This window comes from Falco peregrinus, chromosome 2, assembly GCF_023634155.1.
Source record: "Falco peregrinus isolate bFalPer1 chromosome 2, bFalPer1.pri, whole genome shotgun sequence".
NCBI lineage: Eukaryota > Metazoa > Chordata > Aves > Falconiformes > Falconidae > Falco > Falco peregrinus.
The window spans coordinates 69,563,091-69,581,438 of NC_073722.1; the positions used below are offsets into that span (position 1 = coordinate 69,563,091).

The following is an 18,348-nucleotide window of genomic DNA, read 5'->3' on the forward strand; positions in this document are numbered from 1 at the left end:
ATGAAATTAAGACCACGTTTAAGGCATTTGAGGAAGTAACTCCTAAATAATTTCTGTTTATTAGTAGAGGTTGCACAAAACTAGATATGGCCAGTACAAACAAAAGTCACAAGCCTTTCATTTCCTCTTAACGAGAAACTAACAGATACAGCCACTCAAAGCCTATGGAAAGTTTCATCTTACCCTGGCCATGCACTTTATATCCTTCAGAAAAAAAAACACCCGCAACACAGGGGTGAACAGCCTGTGGTTGCAGTCCCCCCCTCCTCTAGCAGCTCTGTTTCAAGTGCAGCTGTAAGTCTCATTTGCTTTGACCTTTGCTGGGAGAGCTGAGAATAGGACAAAGAGTTAAAGTGTTACCAGTCCCTGCTGAGTCTGCACTTCTGGGCCAGGCAAGCCAGTGAGGCAGCTGGAAGAGGGTGTGCACACAGCAGAGGGTTAGCGGGAGGGGGCGCCGGGAGGGAGAGTAAAACAAAAGGAGAAAAATAAACAGCACACACCCCGAAACAAAACAGGGGAAGAACAAGTACAGAAAAATGCTCGTCTTTGAAGAACATGAACTTCTCTGTTTGTTTCCCTCCATGTAGTTATATCTTGTTATCTGAACTCGAGGTGCAGTAGACATACGAGTCCTTGAACTCTGAACTCGTGAGGAGAGCAGCAAAAAGTAAGTCAATACAATTTTAGCTGAGCAGCTGGAAAGAAGCGTGCTTTGTCTTTTTCTGCCTCAGCTATGGGAGGCCATTTAATGCAGCAATACACAGCTGTTCAAACCTCTTTCTTGCTGTGTGCCAATGGCCTGCTAAAACAAAGCAAAACCAAGGCAGTCTTCTCCAAGTGATAATGCAACCGCAGTTTCAAATACTAGCTTCTCCGAGCTACTCGTGTTTTGTTGAGACCAGTCTCTTAAACCTGGCCAAAAAGTGGTCCCCAGTTTGTTAGTGGGAAATAAAAGAAAAAATGTGCCCATTCATTTCCACAGGCTTTCTGAAATCTTGCCCTACTGTAAATGTTACCCAATTCCCTAGAAGTATCTCTGGAAAGGAGAAAAGTACCTTCCTCGCTGTTGCATGTATGTCTAGCTAGCGCTCTCCAGTGCTACTACTCTATCGAGCAATATAGTTTCTATTTCTGACTCACCATGGACGACCTTGCTCTAAACCCCTGGCCTGAATATTTCTTAAATGTAAAATGAGCAAACCCAAACGAGCTAGCAGACTCTGCCAGCCCATCATAGCCCTGCCTTTGGCCACGACTGCAATGAGCAGCCGCAACCATGGGTCAAAACCAGGGGCTCCTGCAAGCTGCAGGAAGGGAGCTCAGCCCTGCAAAGGAAGCTCAGCCCTGCAGCCTGGCACCCTCTCGCCTGTTACGTGGCGCCTTGGGGACACCTGGGAGGGTGTTTGTAAACAATGCGGCCACGTGCGCGCAAGCCACGTGGGGTCTCGGCCAGCCGAACCTCCGAACTGCTGTGGGGAGAGGAGCCAGTCCAAATGCTCCCACTCCTTTCTCAAAGTACTCTGCAGCACTATGGGATCTCTAAACATGGCAGGGAAAAATCCATCTGTCCTTCACGGTCAACTGCTGCTGTCAGTGTCTAGAGACACTGCATGAGCTAAATTACCCATTGGATTTTATTTCCCAATGCATTTCATCATGGATTGTATCACGAGTCTATGAATGTGCTGAAGTTACTTAGGGTAGGCTCTCAGTTAAATGCACTATGTACCAAACCAGGCAGGCTGAGCTATGACTACCCACAGCAAAGGAACTCCCAAAGACTGGAGAGAGACACTAAAATTTACCACCTCCAATTCAGATCTAGGAGGTAACAGGCAGCTGTTGCACAGAAAGCTGTGAATGCTGCCAAGGTTGTGTCACCTGCACAGGCTTGTGCATCCCATCTCCAGAGGGAAGATTTCTGACAACAAATTAAAGTTGGGTTTGCTTTTTTGCTTTTTCTTCTTCAAGCTCTGCTACCAAGCATGACACCAGTGTGAGTCGGGTTCATGAACCCTGACAAACTTTTAATTGATAAAACAGATCAAAACTGGAGTCCTGTGGTAAGCTGGAGCTGATGTACAGGAACAGTTTGCAGACTGTGGGAAATCTTGCCTGAATGAATAGGAGGATCAAGGGTATTAAAGGTTAGTGGGAGTTACTGGAGTACCTACTTATTGAAAAGACATTACACAACTCTGTTTCACACACTGCAATTAATTGGCAGAACATACTATTTTTAATTATAAGTAGCTCATTGTGAGATTCACTTATTTGTTTGGATGGGTGGATGGATGGAGACATCTGCAGTGCCAGTAAAACTGAAGTAACATCCTTTCCTGCACGGTTTCTCACTTGGAGCGGAGGGTTTCAACAGGGCTGCAGTCAGAGCAGCGTGCTGAAAGCCATCCTCTTCCCTGAAGAGAAAAACAACAGGTTTTAATTTGCTGGGTTTGGATGAGCAGTGCTGGTTTAAAGGTTCAAAGGCTTGTGTAGCAAAGAACCAGTTGTCAATCAACAGAAAATGTGACTGAAAACCGGCTTCTGAAAAAGTGAAAAGCTACTTGTTTCTGAGTCTAGTTTCTGTTTCTTAAAATTGATACTTCTGTTATCTTAGTAAGCAGAGAAAACTATCAGTAAATCTCGGAATGAGCAGGAAGGAGTGTATCATGGGTAAAGCACTGGGGCTTAGGAGATAGGGGTTCAGTTCCCAGCTATACCACAGCTTTCCTGTATGTCTTTTAGGGTTAAAAAAAAAAAGGCACTGAAATGAATGGCTCCAGCAGGGTTTGTACCACATTGCGTGATCTGGATGTGCTTTGGCTTTCAGTTCTTGCTTATTAATTTTTTACCCTTTCTCTTACTCTTCGCATGTTTTACCTGCTCATTAATGTGAGCACCCCAGGGAAAAGACTGCAGCAACACTGGTTAGGAACTCCTCTTAACACACATGCACACAGAGCAGGCAGCAATAGCACTTTTGCTTTACTTACTGCAAATATTTAGGTTTTTGGAAGGGAGCTCCCTGCTTCTGCTTTGCACTATAAACAAGAGTTACTAACACTCTGGCCCCTTGTGTGCTCCCAGACCCCTTGTCTCTGTCTCCTTTACTGAATTAAATAGCAAAATGGAACAAAAATGGCTTATGTTTGTACAGCCCCAAGCACAGTGGGATTCTGTTTTGTGGCTGGGATATGAGGTGCCTCCTAACGTGCAATAATTAATTTCACTCTATCCACTCTCCTTATATTTAGAAGCATCAGAGTTGCCATCCTGAATTAGGCTCATGCTCCAGCTTGTCCAAAAAAATGTCTCCAACCAGCTAGTAGCAGTTGTTTCAAGAAAAAGTAGCTATTCAGTAGGTAGTTACAGACTCACTCTTCCAGAGGCAAAACTTCTAATTCATCAGCTAGTTTATATTTTATAGAAAAAAACATGCTAACTTGCAACTGCTTTGAAAAGTTGGGGTTTTTTTGAAAAGTAAAAATTATTTTTTAGCTTCTATACCTGCCTTTAAGTCTTTCCATCCATTTCCTCTCCCTTCCCCCTCAAAGAAGAAAAAAATACCCCCCAAAACGACTTTTCTTTTTTTCAGTTGCTACAAAGTATGTGACTGACTAGGTGCCTCACTCCTGCAAGTGTCTCTACACAGGCAGACTATTACAGCTCTGGGAGCCCGAGGGAAATGAATAGGGCTTTGTAAGAATGGCAAGGGCTGCCATCAGTTTGCAGGATCACAAGTCAGCTGACAGCACTGGGGAAAAAAAAAAAGCCACCTATACCTAACCTATTGTCAAGTGCACAACATAGGCACAGTGGAAAAATACACAGAAATCTGTATTTTCCTACCTGGTCTCTCACTTCTCAGGCACCACATGCAGTAATAGAGAGACAGAAAATAGATCAGCACAATTTGTATTTTTCCTACTACCTTCTCATGCTTACAAAAGCTTCTTCTCTGCATTAAGGATCAAAGGGAAGCAGAAAAGTACAGGTCCAGGAAAGTATGGAGGGCACCATGAAAACAACAGAGAACTGAAAGGCTGTATTTTTCTGGGGTTTTTTGCATTTTTCATGTTTATAAATACCAACAGTGCTTTTCACGATTTGGTCAATATTTTCATTTGCTCCTGGGTATGTGGTATGTACAGTCACAAACTGACTGTATGTGGAATGGAGACTCACTAGCATAGGTTTTCTTTCCCAGAAAATACCTACTGGTTATATGAGTTAAGTAAGTGTTAAATCTGACCCTTTTCAGTTGCTCAGCTTTCATGGTTTTGATTTTTACTGTTGCCATTTTGGTAATACTTCAGACTTTTGGGGGCAGATAAACTTGAAATCAAACAGACAAGTAAGCAAAGGAGTGCAGTAGGAACAACAAGTTGGTCATCTGAAAAGAAAGCATGTTAAGGTCTGTAATACATACACACAGACGCACTCCCACTTCTCCAAATCCCAGGAAGATGTGAGACCAATGTATTTTCCAATTTTTGTATGTTCTCTTTCAGGGATAAATTGCATTCCTTTTATTAAGCTGTACATGCAGTCTAAGCTTCCAAGGAAGTATCTCACTCCTGTGAACTTTAGTAACTTTGGGGGAAGGGAAGCAACTCCTGCTTTACTGCAACCATTCATTTTCCTCATTTTACCGTGAGCAGGACAGTAATGCTACTTGCACACAAGAGGAAATAGGCAATCATTCTTTTCTCCTTTTCGCTTACATAAGAGCTGAAAGAGTTTTGTGTCCTTTGGCACGTATAAAAATTGTATAGCTTCAAAGTATGTGACTTCAAACACAAGTGAAATAGCACTGAAAGAACAAACAAATAAACAAAGATGGGGGGGGGGAAGGTATCGGGGCATGAAATGGGGGTGAGTGGTACACGAACAGTTGTTGTGTCTCTTGCTAAGGGAAAAATATGGAAAGTTATTAAAGGACGCTGAGAGCACAACTCTCCTGTCAGCATCAGGCTCAGGGTTAACATTTACCCTTCGATCTCTCTAACAGCACTAAAAATGGAAGGAACAAATAGTCAGTGCAAACTCAGAAATGCCTTTGTCACATATTCTCTCATATATTCTTTGTTCTTGCTTGCTACCTTCTGCTACCCAGCTGCTGCAAGAGTAATGGGAACTGTGGGTAAAAGAGAAGTCAGAAAAGAAAACAAAGGGAGGTGAAGAGTTTGGTGAAAGAGAAGCAGGTTCTGGATGTGATCCGAATAATTGTACCTTGCAAATGAGAAGACAGGTGAGAAAGAAACCACTGGAGTGTAATACCAAAAATACAGTGATTATAATCAACATCAACGTAAAACGAAAGCAACCAATATGAACAACTAATAGCAGAAGTCATGAATAACAAGATCTGTGGATGGGCCTTTGAACTGTGTTGTATGGTGGTGAATACCATGACTCATGTAGACAAATTCAGAATATGGAAGAGACGCTTGTACCAACTGCTTCCTCCCCATGAGGAAAACCCCGTTCTTAGGATTCATTTTGTAAAGTAAGTGATGTGTTTGGCATGCTGTCGCAAGTGCTTGCTGCAAAACTGCATGAGAAAGTCTGAAAAAACATGCATGAGACTGGAAAATAGTGTTTCTGGATGAGGAGCAGAACTGCTAATAAGGTCCCACAGTGCACAGGCTTCAAGTGGCTCCAAAGACCAGAACCTGTCTGACAGCTTTGGTTTGGTTTAAGTCTGCAAGGGCAGGCGTGAAAGGAATTGTCAGCTGGGTGCTTTTGACCAGCTACGACGTATGTGCTTCCTGAAACTGTCTTGGCAAGGCAACCCCAATAATTACCACCACTTCTTCCCCCTCCTTTTTTTATTTAAAAAAAAAAAAACAGATTGGTGGCATTATTCATTTGGTTGAGTAAATGCAGAAATCTCCACCAACCTTCTTATGTCTAATGGAGATCTGAAACTTGCCTTGCAGTGGTATTAGCTTTCGTAACAGCAACGCCTCTTTGTGTCAACATGTCTCATTAAGTAATGAAGACTTTCAACTATCTGATTTTACTTATAAAGTTAGTAGGATTCATGATTTCTTTTTTGTTCTTCAAAAAGGGAATTGTTCTACTATTCTAACAGGCAGTGAGTCATGCCTAATTAAGGAAAAAAATACATAACCATTTACAGTGGGATTCTTGTATTGCAAAGAGCTGTTTTGTCATGAAGGCTTTTGGGGATTGAATTCCTTATAAATTTTTAAAAGGGGAGGGGGAGCAAAGAAATAATTTGAAACCTTTGCAACAATTCCCTTAACCCCCATCTTGTACTTAGGGTCAGTCTGTTGCAGGCAAACGCGTCGACACAGCCCAGATTACGCTCAAGTGGGGGGAAAAAAACAGCAGTGTCTGACAAAGGAACCAACAGTCTAGAATGCAACACAGATGCAGAAAGCTCAGCCAAACCCCAAAACTACGATATGTTTTCTTAAACTCTGCAATTTTTATTTCTTCCCCCCTCCTCTGCCGCCTGTGAGGACCAGGGACATTCCTAGAACTCTGTCCTCGCTGGCTGCGTCAAGGCAGCTGCTGAGGATGCTGGGACACTGTTTGTAAACACACTAACCACGTGCATGCAACCACATGGAGAGTCTTTGTCCTGACCTGAACATCTACCCACTTGGTAAGCCAGGGTATTACTGCAATGGAGCCAAATCCTTTTCCAACACAACATGACTTGCAGCTCACGCCAGGGCATTAGAAGACAAAGCTTAAGACTATTTATGCATTATTAGAAAGGAGATTAAGCAGGGATGCTGTTTAAATTTTAGTCACTGAAATACAAGTTTAAGGACAGGGTAGTTCATATAAAGAATGCATAAGTCATTATCCTCTTTATACATCTGCAAAAATATTGAACTTAAACCTGGAAACTTCTCCTCCTCCATGCATATACCTGGTGAAACCAATATTCATATGCTGGGAACCCACAAGGAATATATTTGAGGTTAGAGGTAATGCTGTAGAACAAACGAAGATATTTCACGTTGTCTAAATTGCATCACAGTAATTAATCAGAAAGTGCCAAGGCTACTGCCTTGTACCTGTGGAAGACACTTTCAAGGGGTATGTGGTTATTTAGCTACTCCTGGTTATCTTAGCTACCTTAACTACTCACCTGCTCACTTCTTTGCCGATTCTTTGAAACTGTCTTAAAAGATATGCTGTACTTTGTTAGGATTAAAATGCTAAATTTTCCTTTCTGGCTGAACTTGAGCCTAGAACAAGCTTATTCCTTTGCACACTACAATAGAAATGCTGCTTTTATTTTATTTTTAATAAGAGGGGAAAAAAAACACACACCAAGAATTAGGTCAAACCAAAGTGTCAATACTGCAAGCCTTTATTCATTTGTAAGAATAATCCTACTGGGGTTTCTTGCCATATAAATGCTACAAGGCAACAACACTCCAAATAGGAATCCACACCTCCACAAACAACCTTGTTTTTGAAGGACAGCCTGAATTTTGTTCAGGTTACTAAGATGATTCAGCTTTCTGGAAGGTGTGTGACAGAGATAAACAAGCCTGCTTGAAAAGACAGGAATCTAAATTTTTTTATGGCTTTTAATTGTTAAAGTGTTTTTCAAAGCACAGCAACTTTCTTTAAATTGTCCCCAGGTTTAAAATCCTTTACTATAAAGTAGTAGAGCACTCTTTCTGATAATCTCGTAAGGCAGGGATTTTTTTTTTTCCTTTCATTTCAAGAACAGTGCAAGATACATGGGTGAAATTAGTTAGCTTATTTCCCAAACCTTGTTTTTCTCTGCCTTCCTTCTTTTACTCCCTGCTACGTAATGTGGGGCACATTTCCAGAATTTTAATCCAAACAACCTTTTTTGGGTCAGTCATCATCTGTCCTTGGGATTAGTCCAGCTGATGCTGGAGGTTCAGAATTTTATTCATTAACCCCACCAACTCTATCTCCACCCACTCAGCAATTCCTTGGGAAAAATGGGTGATTTTTTTTGTTTGTTTGTTTGGTTTTTAAGAGACTTGCCTACCCTAAGGGAAGGCAGAAGTGATTTCTTTTCAATGGGTGACTGAGAAGATGATTACTCATGGTACTTTCCATTTGTAACGTTTTATTATCTAGGATATTGGGACCAGCTATGCAAATTGAACATGCAAGCAGTCATGATCTGAAAGTGTAACAACCGGAATTATGGAAACTTGTTACTAGTTACTTGTTCAGTGTTCAAAAGGATAATTTTCCTACAGAATATCATTAAATGAGTAAGAAGGTATTCACTGTCTTATGGAGTATGGGATCGGAACAATGCTACAAGTGTGATTGATTCATATAATTCCCTTTTTGGCTTTCAGCCATGGTGCAGTCATATGCTTTATCTCTGTTCAGACGACAGTTGTTTTTTTTTTTTTTTTTAATAATGAATCATAGTACATCCCACTCCATTTCAGAACCAGCACATTGCCTTTCAAAATGATGTCACAACACTTACTGCTGTTGGCTGACTGCCTTAACAGCAATCAGAGAGCTGGACTAAATAAATACTGTATATTATTTGGCAAAATCATTTGTGGTTGTGTTCTCCAGCACAGTTTCCAAGATAACCACCAACTCTACTTGAAACTTGTCAACTTTGTTTTACCACTTTCAGGCTCCAATTGTGGAGCTGGCTTACAGATGCTGCTGCCACGCTTAGAGCTACTGTGTGGCAGTCAAGTGTGAGAGGTAGAAGGGTCACTCGCTGTGACAAGCCAAATTTGACAGCTCATCTGACATGCCACCTTGAAAAATGGACATTTTTTTTAAAAAAGGACCTTATTTGGCTCCCATATAAACACAGGACATATCTTCCACTCAGAAGGAAAAAGAGCAAGGGATCTGAAGTCCCTGCTTAGGCTCACTCTTGAGAAAATCACTTTACTGCCCATGCAAGTAACTTAGAAGCGAAGCACTCCCTGTAATCCCTAACAGGATTGGTAACACTAGTCCAACCCAAACTTCATGGTTTTCAACACCTGAGCAGCAGATTTGTTCCAAAACATGGTGAGGTGTTTGGTTTTGGTTTTTTCCTCTTTACAGCCATCTGGCTGTTACTAGTAATTAAAGGAACACTACGGGAGACAGAGTCCTAGAAGCATCTGAAGTGCTCAGAGCAAGAAGGAATGCTCCCTTCCAACTCCAGCAGCTGAAATCCCCATTCCAGCAGCAACTACAGGGTCTCCCAATTCTGCAGAGAAACCAAAACATTTAACAGGCTCCTAATTCTGTTACCCAATGCAGCACTGGTACCATCAAGAGACCTTGGAAATCAGTCTGTCATAGTAACTCCTGAGCGGGCACACATTTCTTGTTCTTTAAACAATGCTGTCACGCCGAAGTCTAGGACCATGCGCACTGTATCAAAACAATACCAGTTTCCCTGGCTAAACACCAAATATCAGCACGATGCCAAAGTCCTCCCTAAAAGCCTTACTATGAACAGTGGTAATTTGGCAAATCTGGGAGCCTCAGCGTCTCCCGTTCGACCTTTTCTTCTTTTGATGATTTGCTAATGATTAGTTCTAAAATGGACAATACAAAACCACTTTCTGGTGCTCCCTGGATGCATTCACAAAGTTTTTTTGATGTCGCTTCCCAAAATGAAACAAGTTATTTCCAATGAAAGATGACTTTTGAATTCTTCATTTCATATAAACAGCAGCTTAGTCCCATCACCTGAACACTGTTATTTTTCACATCTTTGCCCTCCTTTTCCTCCTCCCTGCACCCTGGTTGCTGGATTTAAATGGTTTTTTTACTTCATTGGCAGGGTTCATACTACGCTTTCCATGACACTGAGGAAGAGACACAAAATATTGCCTGACAGCAATTTATTTACATTGGTTCCAAATTGTTGTTTTTCTGCAGGATAAAATCAAAGATGCGTACATTCTTTCAAAGTGTTAACAGCAGCAGATCTGACAGACTAGGAGTTCTTGACTTCGATTTACCAATGTTTTTGAGACACAATAGACTATAGTAGAAAGAATGTCGTTTGGGAGTAGGGAAAGATACATACAAAATTGTCTTAATGCAGATGTGGCAAAATAGTATCAGTGTTTGTATCCAGTTTTATTTGAGTCTTTTGAAAAACAGCAGCTATTTAGCAACTGAGAAGTGAAGTGTCAGAAGACAGCAGCAATCAATGTGCCATGTGTTTTGAGAGAGAAAGAGCTGAAAGAAGTAGTGTTTCTGTATGATAGTCTACTAAAAGCTGTTACCTGACCATTGTCAGTCACAGACCTTTAGCAATAGTAAATGGTAAAAATGATAATCTATAAAGAAACTGCATAGGCTTACCTTTACTTGGAGGGTTGCAAGAAATTAATTGTGAGGTGACCAGGAAAAGGAAAAAAAAACATTAAGAAGGAAAGAAGTTTTGGGAAATGTAACAGTAGTTGAGGGGCAGGCAGCCCTACGTGCTCAAAGAAACCTGCTTATTTTCCATGGCTACTGGTAAAAGAAACCAGTAAGTTCATCACACACCACTTAAGGAAATTTGTCTAACTCCCAAAAGATAACAGAAGGAATGATTTATAGTCTACGGTCAGACTGCCACGCCAAGGGCATCTCTTAAAAGGACGCTGTATGCACCGTTGTGTTGGTTTTGCCACCTTTTATTCAGTCAGATCCCCCTCTAACTCGAGTTTATACACGACTCGTGACCATTAACAACTCCCTGTTGAGTATCTTCAGCAATCATGTCCCGTTTTGCACTTTACAGCCTCCAGAGAAAGTGCTGTGGTGGAATACACAAGTGAATATACACGTTACTACACTCACCCCCTGCTGCAGTAAGTCAACCTGCTATTAACATGCAAATAAAATGGCCTCATTAGCCGACAAACAACACCCACTAACCTGCTTTCACTAGGGACAGTATCTCCTCATCTCTGAAACTCCTAAACTTCACATTCAAAAAGAAAAAAAAAAAATTACGCCGGACTGATATTCAGAGGTGCCGAACACTGCTTAAAGCCTGCATCTTTGCATGCCGCTCATCATGGAAAACAAATCTCACGATGAGATAGATCTTTGGTTGCAACATTTCAATGAAAGCAGGCTAGACCACATCACTTCTCCCCTCACCTCGCCCTCTGAAAAGGAAAATTACTTAGCAGAAAAGGGTGTCTGCTGAATTTCCAAGGTTCAAACCGCGAGCCGAAAAGCGTCCCTTTAACTAAGGACACGACAGCGAGCGCAAGCGTCGAAGGGGGTGATTTAACGCCAATAACTGCCCCGATGCGAGCGGACGGCGCCGCGCTCCCGACTTACGAACGCGGTAAGGTGGCTGCTCGTGTCTGTCATCTGGCGGGGAACTAGCCCGGCCTCACCGAACGCGCTATTTCGGGGGAACGCGCACGGGAAAGTAATTCTGCTTTCCTTCCCGTAGCCACATTGTGCAAGTGGCCCCGACGGCAGCGTTTGGCAACGCGGACAAAACGCGCGTGTAGATAGCACAGAAAAAGGAAGGCCTCGCAGCGAGCCCCCCCGCCGCCCGCCCGCACTTCTCCCTCGCCCCCCAACGCCGGGTTTCGCTTCCCCCTCCGCTGCCCCCCGCCCCCCAAACTCCGCCAGCCCCCCCCGCCCCGCGCCCCCCCCTTCCCCGGGGCTGCGCCCGCCTTTGTGCCCGCCCGGGGCCGGGGAGCGGCACAAAGCCGGGGCCCGCCGCCGCCCCGGACCCCGGCCGCGCTCGGCGGGGCTCGGCGCGGGAAGCCGGGAGCGGGAGGGCCGGTCCCCGCGGGGCGCGGCGGAGGGGAGCGGGGCAGCCCCCCGCGGCGGGGCAGCCGCCGGCCGGCCGGGGGGGCTCCGAGGGGCGCGGGGCTCCTCCCGCCGCCGCCCCCGTCCCCCCGCCACCGCCGCGCAGACAAAGGCGCGGGGAGGGGCGGCCAGGCAAACTTGGGGGCCGGCCCCGCGGGGACGGGACGGCGGGGGCCCCGCGGCGCCCCCCGCCGCCTCTGTCAGTCAGCCATGTTGGGGGAGCCGCGGCGGCGCCCACCCCCCGCCGACACCCAGCGGCGCGGCGCGGCCCCGCGACACCCCCGGAGGGCTGGGCGGAAGGCGGCCGGCCTGGGGGACCCGCTCTGACCTCTGCCGCGTCCCTCAGCCTTGCCGACATCCAGCACGCACAGCCGGGCGCCGCGCTCCCCGCTCCTACAGGGCCGCCATCTTGCTTCCTTCTGCTCCTTGACGAAAGCGGCCGGGCCCCCGCATCAATATGCACGCGGCGCCCTGACGTCGGCGCCCGCCCCGCGCGCCGCGCCGCCCCGCGCGCGCAACACACCCCCCTCGGCACCCCCTGTCCGCGCCGCGCGGCGCCGGGCGCCCCCGTGCAGCCAGCGGGGACGGGCGTGGGGGCGCCCCCGCCACCGGCCCCGGCCCCGACCGCGGGGCTGCGGCCGCTTTTCGGCCTTTTGCGTGCTCCCCCCGCCCGCCCCGCCGCCCCCTCCCCGCCTTTGCCGCCCTCGCTCCCCGCTTCGCGCCCCGCCGGAGCCGGTGGGTGCGTGGGGCAGCGCGGGGTGCCGGTGCCGCCCGCCAGCGGCAGCCCCCGCCGCCCGGGGCACCGTTCTCCCGCACCACACGCTCCACCTCCCTCCGCGGAGCCGGCGGCGCTTTCCCACGGCCGCGGGAGCCCGTCTGCCATCCCCGCAGACGCGGGCGGCTGCGGGGGCCGCGACTTCGCCCTCGGGCTGCTCTCCGCCGGCCGCCGCTCGGGTGCTCGGTAACCGGCTGGCAGCGTGAGAGGAAAGCCAAAACCAAAGAAGAACCGCTGTCAACGTGTCCCCGGGCTTCCTCGCCACCGGGTCCCGCGGCTGCCCGCGGGAATGTCGCAGCGCGGGGCCAGCCGGGCCCCCGACCGGGCGAGCACCCGCCCCACGTGGCTGCAAAGCCCGCGGCCCCGGTGCGGGACGCTCCGCCAGCGGGGCCGATGGCGCCGCTCCCGCACTCCGGATCTTCGCAGGGGAAAGGGCTCCGTGCCCGCCACAGCTGGAGCCCCGGGAGGGGGTCTGGCTGCCGGCCTCGCCCCGCCGACCCGAGAGGGGAGCTCGGTGCCTTCACCCCCGGCCGGCCAGCCCCCGCCAGCGGGTGACCGGCTGCCGCCGCCGTGCCCCCGTTCACTGCCCTGCTCCCGCACCGCTCGCCGCCCTCCTTCGCCGGAGGAGCTGGAGCCCTTCCAGCAGGGCAGCCGCGGGGAGCAGAAGCCAGAGCAAGCAACAGCTGCCTCCGTGAGAACCGGCTCTGGGGGCTCACACTGCCCCGGTGCCCCCCCCTCCACCCTGCTGTCCCCCTGCCCAGGCAGAGCAGCCTCCCGCTCTGTCCCGGCCTGCCGGGGAGGTGTTGCGGGGCAGGGGACGATCTGAGGAGGGCATTAGCTTCCCGGCAGGACCCTCTCACGCCCGCGGACGTGTCCCCGACCCTGGGCTCGGCAGGCGGGTCTGCAGGTGCTGCACGGAGGGCGACCCCCCGGCGCTCCCTGCCCGCAGGAGGCCGGCTGGCGGGACAGCGTTCTAGCAAGATGCGAAATCCGGTGCTCTCGATGCAGATCGGACTGATTTCTAGGAAGTTCAGGTCATCGCTGAGTAATTTGTTTTTCACATCACAGGTTGTTCTCGGGCTTTTGCTTTTGCTTTGGTTTCTGTGAAATTTCATTGCAGAAGCAGGCTGCGCACAGAGAGTTGCCGTTACAGCTTGCTAAAATAGCACTGCGCCGGCGGCGGAGCATCACCTCTGTGCCCCTGCCGGGCGGCTCGCTGTCCCCAGAGCTCGGGAGGGAGCTGGCCTGGCTAGCCCTGTCCCGTTGGGAAGATACGTGGGGTTTCTAATTAAAAAAAAAAAAAAAAAAAAAAAGGGTCTTCATGTTTGCTGCCGTAGAACTTTCAGCACCGTCCCGTGCAGCCTAAACCTGTGCGAATAGGCTCTGGCTCTGCCTCTTCTTGGAAGAGCAAACGACGCCAAGAATGGCCAAAGTCTCTCTCAATCTTGCCAGTTTTGTTTGTGCTTTCACAGCGCTTGCTGCATTTCCAGCAGGCTTTAATCAGTGTTCCAAACTCTTTCAAGTCTGCAGATTTATTAAAGCCTGGTGTTGCTTTTTCCCCCTTGGTGTGGCACATCCAGCTGACATGACCAGGAACGAGCACGCCCGACCTCTCAGCGGGTGCAAAGTGCTGTCTCCTCCCCGGCCCGCTCTTACAGCACCTGCAGAAACACCTCCGGCCGCTGCACCGTCTTGTCCTGCCTCACCAGGGCACGGCACCGGCGAGGTTCGCCCGGGCCTCTCTGCGCTGGGTGAGGTGACCCCCCCTTGCATGGCCCGGGTCCCTCCCGTGGCCGTGAGCCCTTCGCAGTCACAAGCAGCAGGTGGCTGGTTTTGGCAGGACCTTGCCGCGCCGGCTCCTGCTTTCAGCAGGGTCACAGCCCTTCCTTTGCACAAGCAAGCAGCTGCAAACCTGGCTGAGTGCATGAAGGAAAGAAAGGAAAAAAAATATCACCAACCACAAAGCAGGAGTTTTACACTGAGCTGGGATTCTTTTCTTTTTTTTCTGACTGTACTTCTGTGCTGAAGATAAGAGACTGCTCATGCATATCTGACTTGCACGTAGGAATGGGAGAGAAACGTGCATTTTTTAAATGCTTCCTGTCATAGGTGTGGTTCGTGTCTCTATTATTTTCTTTCTCTCTCTTTTTTTTTTTTTTTTTTTTTTTAATTTTACTGCCCTACTGACAGCCTCTTGTAATCACCAGGCTCAATAAACTCAGGAGCAGTCCTGCTGAACCAGCGGTTCTGTCTTCCCTCCCGGAGCACAAGGCACATTTACCGGAGCCTCCCCTGCTCAGCTGGGTTGTGCTCAGCTATCCTGACCTACAAACCTCCTGACTGACCCGGTGCCATCACATAGCCTTGCTGCATTTTGACAGACCGCAGGATCTTGTGGCTTCCAAATCAGTGCAGCTTGCTCCACAAGGCACATTTCTTGGTATTCGTTAGCAGCCTAATGAGAGGGACATGGATCTAATTTCCTCCTTGGAGTAGTTCTGTTGGCTTCAATGTATTTACTGTTTAAAGAAAATTGGACTCATTTTGCTTTGCCTTATCTTTAGCTATCAAACAGGGAGAAAAAATGCCTGAACTTGACCATGATGAGAAGCGACTTAACCCCCCCACACACATGCTCTCACCCTTAAAGAGTTGGGGGGGAAAAGCCTTTTACGTTTCAAACATGCTGTTCCCAGCCTGGAGTTGCATGCATTGTTCAAAACAAGTATCTGCTGTAAAGAATGGATATGAAGCTTCCTTGGAAATGTGCTGAAATGCACTTAGCTCAAGCAGTATTCTGGAGCTGTTTCTAGGGCTATCCCAGCCACACCATTTTTCTTCTCGGTCAGTCTTTTCATCTATAAGCAATGAAAAGAAAAAAAGAAAAAAAGAAAAAAAAAAGACATCTCAACTGATTAAAGGCATGCAGTTGTGAATCCTACCAAAAACCCCACTCCAGACTACGTGTGTCCACTGCTACTCTTGTAAGGAACAGCTTTTGCTCCTTTTGAGATCTGCTGGGAACAGAATAATCTGCTTCGATCTCTTTGAGCAGAGTGTTAATAGCAATACAGCCCAGAGACCCGATTGTCACACGGTGCGGCTGCAGGACAGGTACTTGGGGAGTCGCTGCAGTTGTGGCCAGAGCAGTTTTTCTCATTTCCCCAACAGGCACTGCAGCGAGGCAAAGGTTTCATGGGCAAAATGTCAGGTAAAAAACATCCTGTCACTTGGCAATTACAGCATTTGTGTTTATAATGCGTAATTACACACAGATCAACGGTTTAAAAGGCCATGGGCCTTACCCCTCTGCTAGAAGGAAAGCTCACTCCCCACGAAGGATGTCGGGGCAGCCAGGGCACAAGCTGCAGCCAAAGTTTTCTTCTAACTCTAAAGCTACAATGAGCAAACCTGACTGACTTACTGACAGAATGTAATGTGCTTGCGTCCCTTCAGCCCCCACATGAAACATTCAGAAAGACGTACAGTACAAATAATTTTTCACCCTTACCCTGCATTGAAGAATAGCGGGGATATATTGACTACCTGCTTCACGTAGCTTTCTGGGCCAAATTCGACTCCGACTTAAAATTTCTGTGCAAAAAGCAGTTCAGAGCCATAATTAAATTGTTTCTACTGAGCCTGCAATTCTTCATGTTGTTTTATTCATGTTTTCTTCCCCCCATGATGGAGCGTGAACAGCTACGTGAGGTGAGGGGAAACAAATTTGCTAGACAGCCTGTTTCACCTCCTTGAGCAAACCCCAGGAGTCCAGAATGCAGTTGCAGCAAGATAGGTCTACAGAAAATCTCTCATGTCCATTCTCCACATAGACATTTGTCTCTGTCTTCCACCGAGGGACACTGATTTCTCAAGGGGCCTTGTCAGGATCACAGCAGCATCCACCAGAAGCCCTACAGGGACAAGGTGTGGGAAAGGCAACGGGACCGGTTCAGCAAGTCATCATTTTGCTTTGGTCTATGCTTTCAGCAGGGCTTTTTCAGGTCCTGAGACACCTGCTTGTCCATGTGCTCAAGAGCCCAGCCTCAAAGCTGAGGGATCGGACTGATGGGCAGCAGGGGGGTGGCTCTGCCAGACTCCAACAATTTATTTTTTCCCTGAATTCATCAAAAGTCACTATTTGTCATTTCTTGGCATTGCTTGCCTGGGCAGGAGGGGGCTTTTCCAGGACTGTGCAGATGAGATGGTGCAGAGGAAACACGGGGGAAGCCCAGCCTGTTCATGGTAGCTCAGTTGCTGAGTTTTGGGAGCAAGGTGCCCGATGGCTGGGATGCCTGCTGGGGCAACATCAAAGCTGCGATGCGTTATCCACCCAGTGCCACCATTCTGCTGGTGGCAGGTGCCTGTTGGCGATGGAGGAGAGCTGCAGGTGGTTCAACTTTTCAGCCCTTGGCTTTTTGCTCATGGTTACAGATGTCTTTATGCTGCTCGTAGTGTTTATGGCTCTGAAGCTGACTGTAGCCTTGTGATTGCTCAGGCATTTGTGGCTGGAAAACCTGAATCTGGGCACCTCAGGTGCCCTCTGGGCATTGCCTGTCCCCAGGACCGTGGCTGGGGTGCACGTGGGGGTAAGGGAGGCATAAGGAGAGGTGAAGCGGCAGGACCTTCCATGGGTCTGAAGGTACAGCTTGTCCTTTCAGGGCCCCAGGCTTACTTTTCTATAGCTGTGGGAGTAAAATCTTGAATCCTTGAATGCAAGGGAAGTGGAAACTCCCCTCACAGGCCTGTAGGGTAAGGTGCTGGCTGAGGGATGGAGACCTGGTCTGTGGTTTCCCCTGGGGAGTGGCATTCTGTTGACTTTCAGTAATAACCTTCCAGAAAAAGGCCAAAAGCTGACCTGCAAAGAAGGGGCTCTCAGCAGCGTGTATAGATCCTGGACACAATCAAATTGGTGACATCTGGGACCAAAGTCAACTCTCCCCGCTCTGCTCATCCCACTCTGCAGCTTGCTGGCATCCCTCAGTGTCTCTACTCTTGGACTACAGGACTGCGGGGAGGGCAGAAAAGCTGAGAAAGCAAATGAACCAATTCAGTACCACAGACCAACATGTGCAGGGAGACAAAAGCAGAATGTGTCGGAGCTCTTCCCCAGAATACCTGCTTCCAGGAGCAGAGGGGATGACCAGTTTTGCTCCATCAGTCTCACTTGCTGTGGCTGAATGCTCTCCCACAGGCAAATGCCTGCAGGAGCAAAGCACAGTGAGCTGTGCTGTGTTTCTGTCAAGCGCATTACACAGCTGTCAGGAGTCTTGAAACCGCACCGTCACAGTCAATCCAGCTGTGGGGAGGAAAGCCGTGCTGGTGTGGAGCTGTGCTGTTAGCCCTCTACAGTATCATTACAGCAGTGACGTGAGACCGGGAGTGCTCCTGCGTGGTGCCACCAGCCCACCATTGTCAAGCTCTGTATGTAACAGCATGCATCTCTCACCGCCTTTCCAGGCTAGAGCAACATTCGGTAGCTGTATCCATAGATTCTCTGATTGTTGGAGGAATTAAAATCCTTTGATAAGCCTGAGCTGTGAGCATTTTACTGCTGCATGAATAGCTAAGGGCTCGGGTGGACTGAGCAGAAGAGGCAGCCTACAGCTGTCAAATCCCTTTACTGACTTTTTTCCCTGCCTTCTCTACTGATGTTTGGTTTTCTCATCATCTTCAAATCCTTCCACAGCCGTGGTCAGCATCCTGGCATGCATCCTCATGTACTGCCCATGGGGTCTGCTGCACTGCCCAGCATCACTGCTGGCTGGCAGCCCTCGCCCTGCGGCTCT

The 18,348-nt window shown here is 48.2% G+C and overlaps 1 protein-coding gene across 1 annotated transcript in view; it reads right to left on the reverse strand.

The window, feature by feature from the left end:
• TET2 (tet methylcytosine dioxygenase 2) overlaps positions 1–12,246 on the reverse strand; it is a 74,249-nt gene extending 62,003 nt beyond the window's left edge. Inside the window, exon 1 of the mRNA XM_055794571.1 lies at positions 12,113–12,246. Coding sequence (XP_055650546.1) covers positions 12,113–12,142 — 30 coding nt within the window. The 5' untranslated portion in view covers positions 12,143–12,246. The remainder of the gene's footprint in view (positions 1–12,112) is intronic.
• Positions 12,247–18,348: the final 6,102 nt, after the last annotated feature.